The 16,049-nt window shown below is 37.9% G+C and overlaps 1 protein-coding gene across 9 annotated transcripts in view; it reads left to right on the forward strand.

Annotated features, from left to right (window-relative positions):
* The window catches only part of Hmbox1 (homeobox containing 1), a 69,176-nt gene that overhangs the window by 7,269 nt on the left and 45,858 nt on the right, over window positions 1-16,049 (forward strand). For all 9 annotated transcript variants that reach the window (XR_011370792.1, XM_070016766.1, XM_070016769.1 and 6 more), the window contains exon 3: window positions 4,410-4,495. Coding sequence is in view for 8 of the 9 variants with exons in the window: in XM_070016766.1 (XP_069872867.1) it covers window positions 4,410-4,495 (86 nt within the window). In the remaining variant the exon portion in view is untranslated. The remainder of the gene's footprint in view (window positions 1-4,409; window positions 4,496-16,049) is intronic.

Consider the following 16,049-nt stretch of genomic DNA (forward strand, 5'->3'; position numbering starts at 1 on the left):
AAACTAAATGAAAGTGCAAGGCCCCGAGTTACTAGAATCTCTGGTATTGACACCAAAAGAAAGTCAACAGATAAACAGCACAAAGTTGAGCACATCACTGACCATGAAAGGTAGAAAGAAGAAAGAACTCCATGCTGATGTGGAAATCATCTAGATGAACCCAGTGTCTGTGACTCCTTTAAAGTGGTTTGATGCAAATCAAGTGATAGCTTAGAAGTTATGAAGTAAAAAAAAAAAAAAAAAAAGATCAACCTCCTCTTTACTTGAATTTATTAAGAATAAATTAGGAATAGAAATCTTGAAGAGTATGAGATATTTTTAGAGAAAGGGGGAAGAAGGGATTCATTTTCTTTAGGGATAATGGCAAACTTCAGATGAAAGAAGAAGAGTAGAAAAAGAGAAGTAGATTTGGGGTAAATAGAGTTTTTACACTTAGGACTTCACAACTTAGAAAGGTGATAGAAGAAGGTAGTTAAAGTCCTGAAAGAGGAGAGTAAGAGGAATATGTAAAAGTTTAAAGAACAAAACAAGCCTGGTAGAAATGAACTCTTTGTAATACTTAGGAAACTTGAACACAGTGAAAGTTGAAGTGCTTACTATTTAAAAAAAATACCTAGGGGGTGGGAAGTTAGCTCAGTGGTAGAACACTTGCCTTGCATGCCAGAGGCCCTGGGTTCGATTCCTCAGCACCACATAAGCAAAAAGAAAAAAGCTGGAACTGGCGCTGTGGCTCAAGTGGTAGAGTGCTAGCCTTGAGCTGAAGAGCTGAGGGACAGCACCCAGGCCCAGAGTTCAGGCCCCACGACTGGACCCCCCCCCCCAAAAAAAAAAGAATTAAAAAAAATACCTACTAAAACAGTAATAAAAGACTTCACTGCCTAGCACCAGTGGCTCATGCCTGTAATCTAGCTACTCAGGAGGCTGAGATCTGAGGATCACAGTTCAAAGCCAGCCTGGACAGGAAAGTCTGTGAGACTCTTATTTCCAATTAACTGGAAACTGGAAGTGGCTCTGTAGCTCAAGTGGTAGAGCACTAGCCTTGAACAAAAGAGCTGAGGGACAGCGCCCATGCCCAGAGTTCAGGCCCCATGACCAACAAAAACAAACAAACTAGACTTCATTGCTTGTGCATATATTGCCCTTGTAGAAAGAACTCTTTCCTGGTGCCTTATGGTACTTACTTCAGTTTTAAATGGTGATAGTGAGTGGATCTTCCTCTTTGGGGATCTTAGTGAGGTTTTATAAAATAATAGCCAATATTATCGTTCTTTCATTAATTTCCATTTTTTACATTGAGGATTTTTATATTTTTTATATTACCAGCATATTATTCAATATTTAATTTCATTACTTGAAGAAAAAAATTAAAGCTATTTATTAGAAAGAGGTACTGGGGATCGAACCTAGGACCTTACAAATGCTAGGCCTCTACCCCTGAGCTACATCTACAGCCTCTAAAAACTTTTATACATGGTCTTAATATTCTTATTTTTACCTGATGTTGAAACTAGAGTGAAGCTAGCCCAAAAATCCTTGTGTTTTAGGGGATGGAATCTGGATATTAAAACTCTTGAATGTTAGTCTAATATTTGGTTACTGAGCTATACCTAGTCCCCCTTTTAAGTCTTATTTATTTCATTTAAAAAAGCTTGTCTCTGATAAAGCAATAAAGGGTGTGGGTGTGGGTGTGGGTGTGTGTGGGTGTGGGTGGTGGTGGTGGTGGTAGTGGTGGTTAATAGGAGTCTCATGGAATTTCGTGCTCAAACTGGCTTTTAATTGCAATGTTCGAACCTCAGCCTCCTGAGTAGCTAAGATTACAGGTGTGAGCCACTGGCACCCAGCTTAGTTTCTGATATTTTTTAAGCGTCATTATGAGTATTTTAGAAACTTACGAACCTAACACTACCGTATAAGATGGTGAATGAATTACTGTTTTTGTACCCTTCTGTGATTTCTTCTGTTGTACTATAGTCCTTTAAAATAGCTTAATGTAATCTGTGCTTAATCCACAAACTTATTTCCCTCTGGGAATAGTTAAATGTTTTCTCTAAGGTATTTTATGTGTACTATCTGACTTAATGTCTACTCTAGGTGAATTAGATTTGAAATAAATTAGTTTTCATTCTACTTTAATTCAGTAGTGAAGAAAAGTACCATTCAGTTTTCCTCAAAACAATATTTTTTCATCTAACCTGAATAATTGTTCTCAAATAATTTCATTCTCCTAACTCATTCTATATGTATTATATATATAATGAAAAATTTTTGGGAGCAATTTTATAGTCATATCAGAAACCAAACAATTTATGGCTTTATGTATCTAAGGCAGTTGAAATAGTTAATGCTAAAGTTATCTCTTGTTCACCTGATAACTGATGCATAGACAAGCATTTGAGAAGAATCTAAACAGTATCTAGGTCAGAATCTAAATCCCTAGGGAAATTTTAAATATTGCATTAGGCAGCATCTTCTTTGTTTTCTTCCTTTAGGGAACTTTTTGGTCAGGCTTTCCACCTATGGGTCAGATTCCGTCAGATTCCTGCTCCATAGTTGCTGTGGAACTGCAGACTGGAAGCGCATCTCCGCCCCTTCACTGCTCATTCCAAAATTCCCCAGGAGGAGGGGGGCATGAAACCCAATACCTCTTGGATAGGTGCTGAAATTTCTGATCTAAATTAAATCGTAGCTAGCTGATTCTTTTTTAGATCAAATCCTCTTAATTTCTCCAATCTACAGAGACTTGAGCCCCTATAAAGAGTTTGTGGTTCATTCACAAAACATGAAATGGGCAGACTTTTGGTTTTCTCTTACTTGGGGTGGGTGAGTACTAGGGTTTGAACTCAGGGCCTGGAGCTTGCTAGGCAGTCAATTTATCACTTGAGCTACATCTAGGCCCCTTTTTGTATCGGTAACTTTTGAGATGAGGTGTTACTTTATGTGGAGGTGGGTCTGGGCTGTGATCCTCCAATTATACTGCTCTCTGTGGTACTTGTCAAAACAACCATTGGTTGAGCTGGAGCTTTTCAAATTTCTTTTTTTCCAGGCCGGCTTTGAAAAGCAAGCTCCCAATTTCTACCTTCCAAGTAGCTACGATTATAGGTTTGAGTGACCTTTCTTGGATGTTTTTTTGTTTTTTGCTTTTTGTTTTTTCTGAGACAAAGTCTTACCATGTAGCATGAGTTGGCCTCCAATCCCAGTCCTTCTGCTTTAGCCTCCCAGATACAGCTATTACAGTAGGTGTGTGCTACCATGCCCAACTTGACAAATTTTTATTGACAAAATCGAATAAGTTAATATTTGTGTAATAATTGTGTACAGCTTTGAAAATACAGGCTCATCAATGAGAAGAAAGAGAAGATAATAATTTCATTTAAATTGATTCCATTAGAGAAAATGATTCTTAGCTCCTAGGTTATATAAAAACAGGAGGCAGGCTAGATTTAGCCTATGGCTTATAGTTTGGAGATCCTTGGGTTAGCTAGGAAGTATTTATGATTTTCTGTTAGTTTTGAACTTGAACAAAAATCAGTATTCTGTTTTTTGTAATGTGTGTCTTTTTGTATGTGTGAAGATAAAACAGAGAAATTGGTCAGTTAGCCATAATTTGTATTTAAGCTGTTTGTTCTGATGGAAAAACAGAAGTCTTACCACTCATTGTCATTCACAAATGTTTGGTCTTTTGAGAATTTGCTGTTTTTTAAATAAGTAAAAAATTTGTAATATACATGTCAATAGAGGAAAAATGAAGACTATAATATATAATCGTAAAGACATAGAACATGGTATTTAGTATTAAATATTCAGTACATCTTTTCAGTTTTAAACTTTACTATTCAAACCTTCCCACATTAAAATCCTTTGTTAATACGTGAAACAAAAAAGGCAAGCTAAAGGTAAAGGGCCTTTTAAAAATGACTTAACAGTTTTAGTTGTGAGAATGATGATGGCTTTTGTTCTTTTAACTGTGTTAAAGATTTTCAAATGAAGATTATTTAGGCAGCTGCTTAGTTAATAATGTAGACCCAGTCTGTCACAACTGATTTTTATTGTTGACTTTTATTTTTCCAGGATTTCTGTCTGTGTAAGATATCTCTATTTCCCAGTAATGAGACTTCGTGTGTACCGTATGCCAGCCTTGTTCTTCATGTGACTTAAACACAGCCTGTGATTAACCATCCTACATCTACAATGACATTCACTACAGTGTCTGTCTGATGGTGTGACATTTCAGAACTTGAATATTTGGTGCTTCTCAGTTGTAATTTCCTATGTTTGCACAGAGTCTGTTTGCTTTTATTTTTGTGTCCCTTCTTTCTGTGTTCTCCCCACCTCAACTTCACCTTTCTTTAGCAAAGATGAGGATTCTACCTTCAACATACATTGTTGGTCTTGTCTTCTGTTTTTGTTAGGAGGGACAGCAGTGTGATAAAAGAGGAAATCAAAGCCTTTCTTGCCAATCGGAGGATTTCCCAAGCAGTTGTTGCACAGGTAACAGGTAAGAGTTAAGAGCCCTTTATTCTAGAATCATGTCTAGTCTCTGCCTTCTGTGCAGATGTTGGAATACCGCTTGCATTTCTGCATTGCAGTGCAGATCTGTTGACGTAGGCATAATAATGTATGCCTATGATTTAAAACCATTGTCTGTTATCACAGAACTTATCCAATGATTTTTTTAAACTGTGCTGGTAAATGGTAGAACATTTGTAAGAAGCAAAAGATTCCCTATTTTATGGCTAAAAGGGGATCTTTAGTTTGCTTTTAATTCTAACAGAGCTGATGACACATGCACATCCAACTGCTATCTACATTTTCTATTTTTAAAAACATTTTAGTCCTCCAAGTCTAATCCCCGAGTTTACTAATTAAAGAGTAATTCATGAGGGTAAAGAAAGTTGTGGTTTTAACGACACTTCTCTCTGTGTGACAGCTTTTCTCACCCCATTCCTGAGAAGATGAGTTAACCATTGTCTTCTCTTTGTTCTTTATATCCCATCCCATTTTCCACCCCCCCAAGCTCCATCCCTAATATGTGGTGTATATGTGTCATTCTCTATTCAGATTTCATTTTTATGAAGTTCTTAAATTTGGATGTAAAATGTCTTTTATTTGTTGGTATATAGTCTTCCTTTTTTGGATCTTAGTGATTTGTAATATACTAAAATATTAACTGTTCTTTTTATTCATTAGAAGAACCAGAAACTCTTTACATTTTGTGCACTATATTATACTTTCTGCATTGGTAGATATAAAAATTGATTTTCCACTTTTTTAATGCTCCTTGTAAGCTATGTGATTTTTGGGGTGTTAGCCTCTGTGCCTCTGTTTTCACCCTTCCATAATGAAAATACTTGAATTTTATCTTCAATAGTACTTTCAATTATAAGATAGTCTTTTTGTTCTCTAAGTATTAATATGTGTTGAACCTATTTCACCTAAAAGATTATTACTATCCATTAATTCAGTTAAAAATGAAACAAGCTTTAGAAGTGTTAAATTTTGTTCCATATATCTAAGGGCAACCAATCTTTTTTTTTTTAAGAAGTTTTTTATTGTGAAAATGCTGTGCAGAGGGGTTACAGTTACATGAGAAAGGTAATGAGTACATTTCTTACCCAGCATTATTGGCTCTTCCTTTGTTTTTCTCCTACCCAACCAATCGTTTATATATGGGCATGCATATGTATATATGTAAAATATATTACACAAATAACACTTTTTTTTTTTTTTGGTTGTGGGGCTTGAACTCTGGGCCTGGGTGCCATCCCTCAGTTCTTTAGCTCAAGGTGAGTGCTCTACCACTTGAGCCACAGTGCCACTTCTGGTTTTCTGGTGATTAATTGGAGATAAGAGTCTCATGGACTTTTCTTGCCTGGGTTGGCTTTGAACCGAGATCCTCAGCTCTCAGCCTCCTAAGTAGCTAGGATTACAGGCGTGAGCCACCCATATACCACATTTTTATAAATGACACATCTGTTGATGGTGAAAGACTTTTTTAAGACATGTCCTGCAGTATACAAGTCTTAAACCAAAGAAAGGTGTGTGAATTTAATTGTGCTCTGTAGGTGTCAGTAGAATATATTAAACAAATTACTTACATTTATCTTCAAGGACCAAGTTAAGATGCTTAAGACAGTGTAGGGGCAAGTTATACGGATTTTTATTGAAACTCGCTGATTGGTAGGCTAGGAAAGAGGATGTCTTCTTTTTACACTTTAGGACTAAAAGTGAGATTATCTTTTAGTTTGCAAGTCTAAATAAAAGGAGACAAAATTTTAGTGTTAAGAGAACAGCATGAAGCCAGGCACTGGTGGCTCCCTCCTGTAATCCTAGCCACTCAGGAGGCTGAGATCTGAGGACCATAGTTCAAAGCCAGCCTGGGAAAGAAAGTCCATGAAACTCTTATCTCCAATTAACTACCAGAAAAACCGGAAGTGGCACTGTGGCTCAAAGTGGTAGAGTGCTCGCCTTAAGCTGAAGAGTTCAGGGACAACACCTAGGCCCAGAGTTCAAGCCCCATGACCAACCAAAAAAAAAAAAAAAAAAAAAAAAGAAGAACAAGAATAGCATGAGAAAATTGATTTTCTTCAGGTGGGAAGATTTCTAAGTATATTGAGTACAGTGAATCTAGAATCATCTTGACTTTTAAAATAGTGACTTTGAAACCTAAGCAAAATTATGAAACGCCCTTGTAAAGTGTTTAAGTTAAGCATGATGATGATGATGTACACTTGTAATCCCAGCTCTCAGGAGAATGAACCAGGAGGATCGTGAGTTTGATAGCTGCATAACAAAGCCTTGTCTCAAAAAACATTAGTGGGGATAAATATTTCTTTCTTTTTTTCATCAGTTGTGGGGCTTGAATTCAGGACCTGTGTACTGTTCCTGAGCTCTTTCACTCAAAGCTACTGTGCTCTACCACTTTTGAGCCACAGCACCACTTTCAGTTTGTAAGTGGTTAATTGGAGATAAGAGTCTCTTGAGAACTTTTCTGCTTGGGCTGGCTTTGAAAACCCCCATCCTCTGATCTCACCCTCCTCTGAGTGGGTAGGATTACAGATGTGAACTACTGGCACCTGGCTTGGGATAAGTATTTCTTAGACATATCTAAAAACACTAGATGTACCAAAATGTGTTGAACATTATACACTAAGTATTGCTGTTCTTCAAGTAGCTCACACCTGTAATCCTAGCTACTCAGAAGGCTGAGATCAGAGTTCAATTAGAAGCCAACCGAGGCAGAAAAGTCTACAAAAGTCATTTCTAGTTAATTTGCAAAAAAGCAAGGATGCAGGCATGGCTCAGATAATAAAGCGCCAGCTGTGAGTAAGCAAGATCAGTGAGATTGCAAGGCCTTGAGTTCAAGCCATGGTACAGGCAAAAAAAAAATTTTTAACAGTGCACTCATGAGTGCACGCATGCTCATGCTCACACACACAAGAGATCAGTGTTAAGAGTCATCTAAGCCAGAAATATAAAAATACAGGGTAACTCTTCTAAACTTCTGAGACTGAATTTACATTTGGACCAGATTCCCAAGTAACTTAGGTTTAAAAGAAGTGAATTTAGGAGACAGATCAAGTTTCCTGATGTCATGTCAGTGGATTAGTGTTATTTAACACTGCCTCACTCAGTGGTAAATCTCTGCGTTTGGAAGCTAGAGTTGAAAATATATCAATACATTTATTATCTGCTATGTTACATGGACTGTCCTTTTGCTACTAAAATTCCAGGGTTTGGTAGTTTTTAAAATGTCTTCCCCCATTTTAGCCTTACCCTAACTTGTTCTTCCTCTTCATTTCTACTCCAGAAGCTTGGGTTTGTCCTTCCTTGGGCAGTTACCTTTGGTGGTTCTCTGTTCTTCTCAAAAATGAATTCCTTATAATGTGACTCTACTTTTTTTCTATTGTCAATATATCTTCTCCCTCTCCCCCCCACTCCCTTGACCCCATTCAAGTACTTGTAATGTTTGGAATTCTGCTGTCTTAGATGCTTTCAATCCTTGGTAGGAGGCCTACATAGAAGCCTTCGGCCTCCTTATCAAATCCTGCTTATTCGAAATATCACTGGTGCTCATTTCTGCAGTGTATCTTAGAGTAATGTTCTTCAGTAAAGTGACCTTTTCTTACCCATTCCCAGGGAGTCCAGCAATGTACATGTTCTGAACATTTCATATTTACCTAGCTGTTTTGTGGTGTAAATGGAGTATTGGTGCAGATACCACAAACTATTTCGTGTGTGTGTGTAAAGGGAGTATTGGTGTAGTTACCACAAACTGTATTTCGTGTGTGTGTGTGTGTGTGTGTGTGTGAGTGTGTGTGTGTGTGTGTGTGTGTGTGTGTGTGTGTGTGTGTGTGTGTGTGTGTGTGTGTGTGTGTGTGTGTGTGTGTGTGTGTGTGTGTGTGTGTGTGTGTGTGTGTGTGTGTGTGTGTGTGTGTGTGTGTCCTAGGGATTGAAACTCAGTTCCTGAATACTGTCTCTGAGCATCTTTGCTCCTGGCTAGTGCTCTACTTCTGTCGTTGTCGTTGTTGTTGTTGTTGCTTTTTGTTTTTGAGTGAGTAATTGGAGGTAAGAGTCTCACGTACTTTCTGCCTGTGCTGGCTTTCAACCATGATCCTCAGATCTTAGCCTCCTGAGTAGCTAGGATGACAGGCACAAGCCCACTATCACTCAGCTGTATTTCTGAAAAATTGTCCAGTGAGCTTTCTCCAGGAATAATTGCTTATTTCATGAAGTTTTGCTCATGAACTATTTCATTTCGTTTTTCTTTTTTTTTTCCTATGGTGGTGGGGATGGTATTTCTAAGGTTTGGTCTCAGGGCCTTATGCTTATTAGACAAGTGCTTTATCACTTGAGCCTTACTCTAGCCCCTTTTCACTTTTTTAGTCATGTTTCTGGTAAGGTCAGCTTCAAACCAGAGTCAGCCTCAAACCAAATTCTTGCTACCTACAGTCTCATATAGCTGGGGCCACACTGCCATAACCAAGCAGTTCATTGATGGGGTCTCTTAACTTTTTGTCCAAACTGAAGTCCTTCCAATTTCTACCTCCTGAGTAGACTTGCGGACATGAGCCACTGTGCCTGCCTTGCTTTTTTTTTTAATCTTCAAAGTAGGAGAATGAGATCATTGATAACCATATTGATTTATTGTTCTGTTAGTCAGCTTACTGAATCCACATTTCTCATATATTACTCTGTCCAGCCATCAAGCGAACAGACAGAGCTTATCATTGCAGAGAAAAGATCTCAGTAGATTGCAGTGCATTGGTGAGAACCTGAGTAAAGGCTGGTTGTCACACTTGATCTACCTAGGATAGAGTAAGCCTGGGTCAGGAAGTCTTGTAGTCACCAAGAGCATCTTCCTTGGTGTACTTGATTTGTATATAAGCAGGTTTGTGTCTTTTAACAAGTAAGTCAAGTATATCTACAAGAATATCTCCCTAATGAAATCTATCCAATAGTAAAGTTTAGGATACAAGGTTCCAAAATCTTGCCCTGAAACAGTTTCTCTTAAAATCATTTAAGTTCAGCTCTGATATGTAAAACCAAGCTTGCAATAAAAATGAGAGTGAATGGTGCATAATAACAGAAAATGCCAAATAAAAAAAGTGTAGTGAGGTACAAAATTCTAACACATGTGCTGTTCCAGAAACAAATACCAAGATTTCTTTTTATAGATCTGGAGGATTTCTATAATAAGATAAACAAGAAGTTCATGGGTGAGGTCTGTATAAATAATATCCTACTGATAGGAAAAATGACAGTATAAACAGGATATAATAACAGTGCCTGCAGATTTCCCAGCATGCTATTTGTAGCTCCTTTGCAGTCACAGCTGCTCCCACCAGGGGTGGGTTTTTACCTCTGTAAGAGGTTGGCCAGGATGCTAAATTCTCACCAACAATGGTGGGCTGGTGAGCAGAACCTTTACTTTAAAATAAATACATGCATCCTATATTCGCTTTTAGAGTAAAATGTTTTCCTAAGCTGCTTATGAATTCTTAAAACAAGCTGTGTATGCTGGGGGAGAAAGGTGGAAAGGATGACTCAGATCAAGATATACTGTACACAGAAATAGACATGTGAAACTGAAGCCCCCTTGGTCATCCATTCGAAGACAATAGTTAAAAAAAAGACGAGTAAACAAACAATATTTAAAAATTCTTAAAAAACCTAAAGAAATCACTGACTTGCAGGAGAATCCAGGCATGAGGATTAAATGAGCAAATAGGCAGAGATTGATGAGTGCTTATCAGCCAAAGAAGAACACTAATTGGATTCATGTACTTTAAAAAGATAAATACATGGAAGAGGAAAACACATTTAGCATCTCTGAATTTTAAGAAATGTATCGCAATTTTGCTTTCTTGAATTTTAGTAGCATATATTGGGGAAAGCAGCAAAATTCCAAGGTTCTGATCTCTATGTACTATTAAGTTGCCTTGTGAGCTAGACCCTCGTTTTTCTTAGTTAACAAGATGAGAAGCTTTGACCACATGGTTTCTGTCTTAGTCTATTCAGGCTGGCAGTGATAGCCAAATACTGCATAGACTGGATGGCTTAGAAGCAGTAGACATTTATTTTTCACAGTTCCTGAGGATCTGGAAGTCTGAGGTGAAGCAGATCAGAGGTCAAGTGACAGCCTCTTTCTGGCTCCTTCTATGCCTCCTTTTTGCTGTGTCTTTACATGTCTAAAGAGGCTTGGTGTCCATCTTTGGCCTCTTAGAGAACAAATTCCATTCATGAATGTTCTGCCCTCATGATTTAGTCACTTCTAAAGACCCTGTCTCCCAATGCCATCACCTTGAAAGTGAGGATTTTATCAGATGCTGTTTAGGGGGATATAAACAATGAGACCCTAGGAGTTTCTACAAGTATAGTTTTTAGTTGTAGATTCTAGTCTGCTTTTAAACTGGAAGTACACTCAACAGCTATGTATTACCTGTATCTAATTATTACCATTATTAACATGTAAAAATGTATATAAAAACAAGTTCAGAAATGTTGTAATTGTATTCAAACAACTTTCCTTTTTGTCTTTAAAATTAAAGAAAAATATTAATATGCAATAATAACAAGTTTTTTTACAAAGAATTATTGTATTGATCTCTTTCCTAATCACAAAACTTTGGACCAAATGTTAAAAATTAAAGGGTCAGTATACTTCTATAAAAAATGAACTTCCAGGATTGTGGATTTAGCTTGGTGAAAGAACTTGCCTAGCAGATACAAAGCCCTAAGTTCTAGCACCAGGAAAAAAGCTAAAAAGTGAATTTTATTTTTTAATTTTCTTTGGTTCCCAGCAAAATTGAACAGAAAATTCAGAGATTTCCTTTATACTCAGTATTTTACCTCCTATTCACAGCCTCCGCAGCTATCAAAATCCAGAGGGGTGTATTTGTTAAAATCAGTGAACCTTCTTTTTTTTTTTTTTTTTAGCCTGATTTGAGCCAATTGGGTCTTGGGGCCAGAAAGTTCTTGGTCTTACCAGGGAAAGATTTCAAGGACAAGCATACAAGCAGGAGCAAGTTAATTAATGCAATGCAAACTGGAAGCAAAACACGTGTACCCGCAAATCAGGTGGGAAGGCTGGAGAAAGAGCACTGTGCTAGAGGTCCCAAGGCCTTAAGCTTTTTTGGGGTATCTGCAGACATGGGGGTGGTCAATTCTGGAAATCCAGGATAATGTGTCATTGACTTCATTATGACATTTCCATTCGTGCATGCAATGTACCCCATCTTTTTATTTTTAAATTTATAGAATTTATTTTTACATTAGAGAGGCAGTATTGGTGGAGCACGAACCATAGACTGATTATCCTATAATATAGTCAGAAGTAATTTTGCTAATTTAATAAGATTTTTTTAATCAGTTCTTAGCTAATGGATTTTATGTAGATCTCCAATTTGAAGACTATTATCTATGTACAAATTGGGCAAGTTTCTACATGTGATATGTAGCTCTCTCCAAATCAGCAAGGTTTAGAGTTATGTTCTTACTTTTTGTGTCTGTGTGTTGGTCATGGGGCTTGAACTCAGGGCATGGACGCTGTCCCTGAGCTTTTTTGCTCAAGGCTAGTGCTCTACCACTTTGAGCCATGGTACCACTTCTGGTTTTCTGGTGGTTAATTGGAGATAAGAGTCTCACAGACTTTCCTGCCCAAGCTGGCTCTGAACCTTGGTCCTCAGATCTCAGCACCTGGAGTAGCTAGGATTACAGGTGTGAGCTACTGGTGCCCAGCTAGTGTTATGTTTTTTGTTAGGGGAAACTTTTTTTTACCATCTTCTCTGAAGGAATTTTATTTTTAAATGTAAGAACTATTTTCACAGAATGCATTTGGGATTTTTTGTAGTCTTTTCACTTCTAGGCAATATAAACGGATGTCTTCTGTTTTTTCTGTTCTTTTTATATAATTTTCTTCTATCTTTTTCTTCACCTTGTAGGTAAACTATTTTCTTGTAAACCTTACAACTTGACATTACTTCCTTAACCCCTTCCTAAGGAAAAATGCAGCCTTCACATGTGATTGCTCATATTTTCTCACTCTGGTGACAACTAACTGGGAAATTGGAGTGGTTATAATTTGTGAGGATACTCGTTGTTTGTAGAAAATCAGTTGTCTACGATGATTGAAATTCATGTGTCCTGAGGGATTGGCCTTTCTCTAATATAACGCACAGAATTTTCTGTCTTTAGTGTGAAAGTTAGATCGGTTGTCAAGTATAAAATGAGATCCAGCTCTCCCACCAGTATTTAAAGTAGAAACTGCATTTAAACTAATTTTACTCTGCCATAAGGCTTTTCAGTGACTTATAAAGGTTAAATATGGATGTGCTCTTCCCCCAACCAGTGATTTTCTATTTTTATTTCTCTTTAACTCTTTATTTTTTCTTCCAGGCCCAGACATTAAACTCAGGGCTTTGTGCTTCCTTGGCAAGTGCTCTACCATTGAGCTTTGCTCCTCAACTCCTGCTTCCCAAGCGCGTGGAGAAAACCCTGCACTTAGCTTGGAATGCTCCTTTGCTTGTTTAGTTCAAGTTTTCTTATTTAAAATGGGGGCTGGGAATGTGGCTTAGTGGTAGAGTGCTTCCCTACCATACATGAAGCTCTGGGTTCAATTCCTCAGAACCACATAAACAGAAAAAATTGGAAGTGGTGCTGTGGCTCAAGTAGTAGAGTGCTAACCTTGAGCAAAAGAAGCTCAGGGACAGTGCCCAGGTCCTGAGTTCAAGCCCCAGAAATGGAAAACAAAAAAACCAAAAAACAAGCCACCAGGAGTTGGTAGTTCATGTCTAAAATCCTAGCTACGTAGAAGACTGAGATCTAAAGATCTAAACATCTTGGTCTGAAAAGTTCACCACACTCCAGCTAAAAGCAGGACTAGAGGCATGGCTCAAGTTGTGGAGTACCAGTATAGCAAATTCAAGGCCCTGAGATCTATTACTGCTGAAAAAAAAAAAGGCTAACAGCAATAAATTTCCAAAAGGGTAACATATAATCTAGGAAGAAAGTACAAGGGAGGGTATCTGTCTGATTAAGAAGCAAAACTTGAGGTTGAACAGTAGCCTTGTGAGTCTTCAGTCAGTATTATAGCTGCCTGCAGAAGAAGGCTCTGAACAGAGTAAATGCCTTAAAAAATAAACTTACAGATATGACACTTTATACATTAATTCTCCTGTTTATTTTTCATGTTTTACTTAGGGATAGACTTAAAATCAAAGGATTCAACATCAGTTTCTACAAATCATTTGTTCTGTCAGAAAGATGTGCTAGCAAATACAAGGCCCTGAGTTCAAATCCCAGTGTCATTAAAAACAAATACACTAGTTACTAAATCTAGATAGGTAAGGAACAAAGCTTGAACAGACTTGTGGCCCTTCCTACCTGAGAGGCCTGAAAGATTTTTTTTTAAACCCTTCCCTTCCCTTTTGTAGAATATGCCATTTTCTTCAAAGTATTCTTTTTTTAACAGGTGTGTGGGTGTGTGGTGTGTAGTGTGGTGGTATGTAGTGTGTGTGTGGAGGGGGGAGGTATTTGTTTGGGTGTGCGGGGCCTGGGTCTTGAACTCAGGGACTGAGTTCTGTTCCTGAGCTTTTTTTGCTCAAGACTAACTCCACCACTTGACCCATTGCTCTACTTCTGGCTTATTAGAGGTTTGAATGGGGATAAGAGTCTCACGGACGTTCCTCCCCATGCTGGCTTTGAACCACGATCCTCAGATCTCAGCCTCCTGAGCAGTTAGGATGACAGGTGTGAGCCACCGCATGTGGCTGAAGAATATCTCTTAGACCATTGTGAGACTTTTTCTCAGTCTTTGGTTTAGCTTTATCATTGTTCATATAGCCATCAGAGTGAGTTATTGACAGCTCATGGCTCTGCTTTTTGTTAATGCATACCCTCTTAGCTAAAGGTTTTTTTTCTTTTTTGAGACTGAGAGCTTTTATTTTTACCTATAATTTATTTAACACTTACCAAGTGCTAGATGCTGTGTTAACTGTGTTATATATTTGAGAAGCAGGTGTTAACTTCCTCAGTTACAGATGAGAGCATTGAGGCTAAAGCAGGTTAAGTAATTTGCCCATAGTCATGCAACTGGTTGTTACTTGTTTTGCTTCAAAGCCAGTGCTTTTAAACATAGCAATTCAATATAGGCAAGAACGTGACTCAAGGATGGACTGCTTGGGTTCAAAGTCTGATCTCATCTGCTTACTACTTATATAATTGGGTAACTTCCTGAACAACTGATTCCTCTGGAAAATGGAATGATCTACTTCCAGAAGAGCGTTCTTCTGTTTGTGTAAGATGGAGTCTTGCCATGTTGCTTGGGATGGCCCTTTGAACATGTGCTCAAGGTTGATCCTACTGCATCAGCTTCCTGTGGCTAGGACTGCAAGTAGACACCACTATTCCAGATGCTGAAGAAATTGTTGAGTGGATTAGGAGTAAATGAGTTCGCTTAGGTAAAATTCACATGGTGCATAGGAAATCCTTCGACAGAAGTTTTTCTGTTGTCACTTATCAGCCTTTACAACTGCTTAATCTTCAACCAGCAGTCATGGCCCATTCATCTCTCTAACTAAGTTTCTCTAACTAAGTTTCCTGATACTAAATAATTAGTTAACCACAATTTTTATAGTCTTGGATTACTTAAAAATGAGCTTATTGAAATAAAATAAAAAAGCAAGTTTTCCTTTTATTTGTGTGTGTTGAGAGGAAATCTCAGTATATTGCCAAGGGCAGTCTTGAACTTCTGGACTCAAAGAGATCCTGCTGCCTCAGGTTCCAATGTGTAGTCCTTGACTTAAATTTATTTTGTATGTTAGAATACATATTCGTGGGTTCAGCTTTCAGACACCCCTTCACAAGGTGTGTACAGTGCTGCATCTCCTCTTGTCTTTCACTTGTCCTCCTTCCTGGGAAAGGTGAATATTAGTTTCTTCAGAAGTATTTTATGCATTTAAAGGCAAATACACATATATGAGTAGCTCTTTTGCCCTTTTATGAAAGATAGTAATATGCCTTGAACAATATTCTACATCTAGCCTTTTAAAAATGTGATACTAGGATTTGAGCCTTATGCTCAATTGCTTAGTCTACTGACATTCTGCCACGTGAGCCATGCTGTAGGCCCTGTTTTTTGCTGGTTAATTTAGAAATGGAGTCTCAAAGACATTTTTGCCCAGGCTGGCTTTGAACTGGGATCCTCTTAATTCAACCTCTTCAGTCGCTAAGATTGCACATGTGAGCCACCAGTGCCCAGCTAAACTTAGATTTGTTAACTTGGAAATTATCCCATGTTAGTACATTATATGTGCCATTTTCTAGAAAAAGCTGTAATTTTTAACTATTAACATTCAGCAGTTTAGTAACTATTTCAAGACATTTTGCATGAGACAAAGAAAGAAAGAAAGAAAGGGAGGGAGGGAAAATTAATGTAACCAATTGCATTGTGGAAGGTAAATTATAGAAAATTATTGGATGATATTTCACTTTTTTGGGGGGGGGGTCCAGTCGTGGGGCCTGAGCTCTGGGCCTGGGTGCTGTCCCTCAGC

Source organism: Dipodomys merriami, unplaced genomic scaffold, assembly GCF_024711535.1.
Source record: "Dipodomys merriami isolate MVZ:Mamm:240054 unplaced genomic scaffold, mDipMer1.0.p SCAF_12, whole genome shotgun sequence".
NCBI classification, from domain to species: Eukaryota; Metazoa; Chordata; class Mammalia; order Rodentia; family Heteromyidae; genus Dipodomys; species Dipodomys merriami.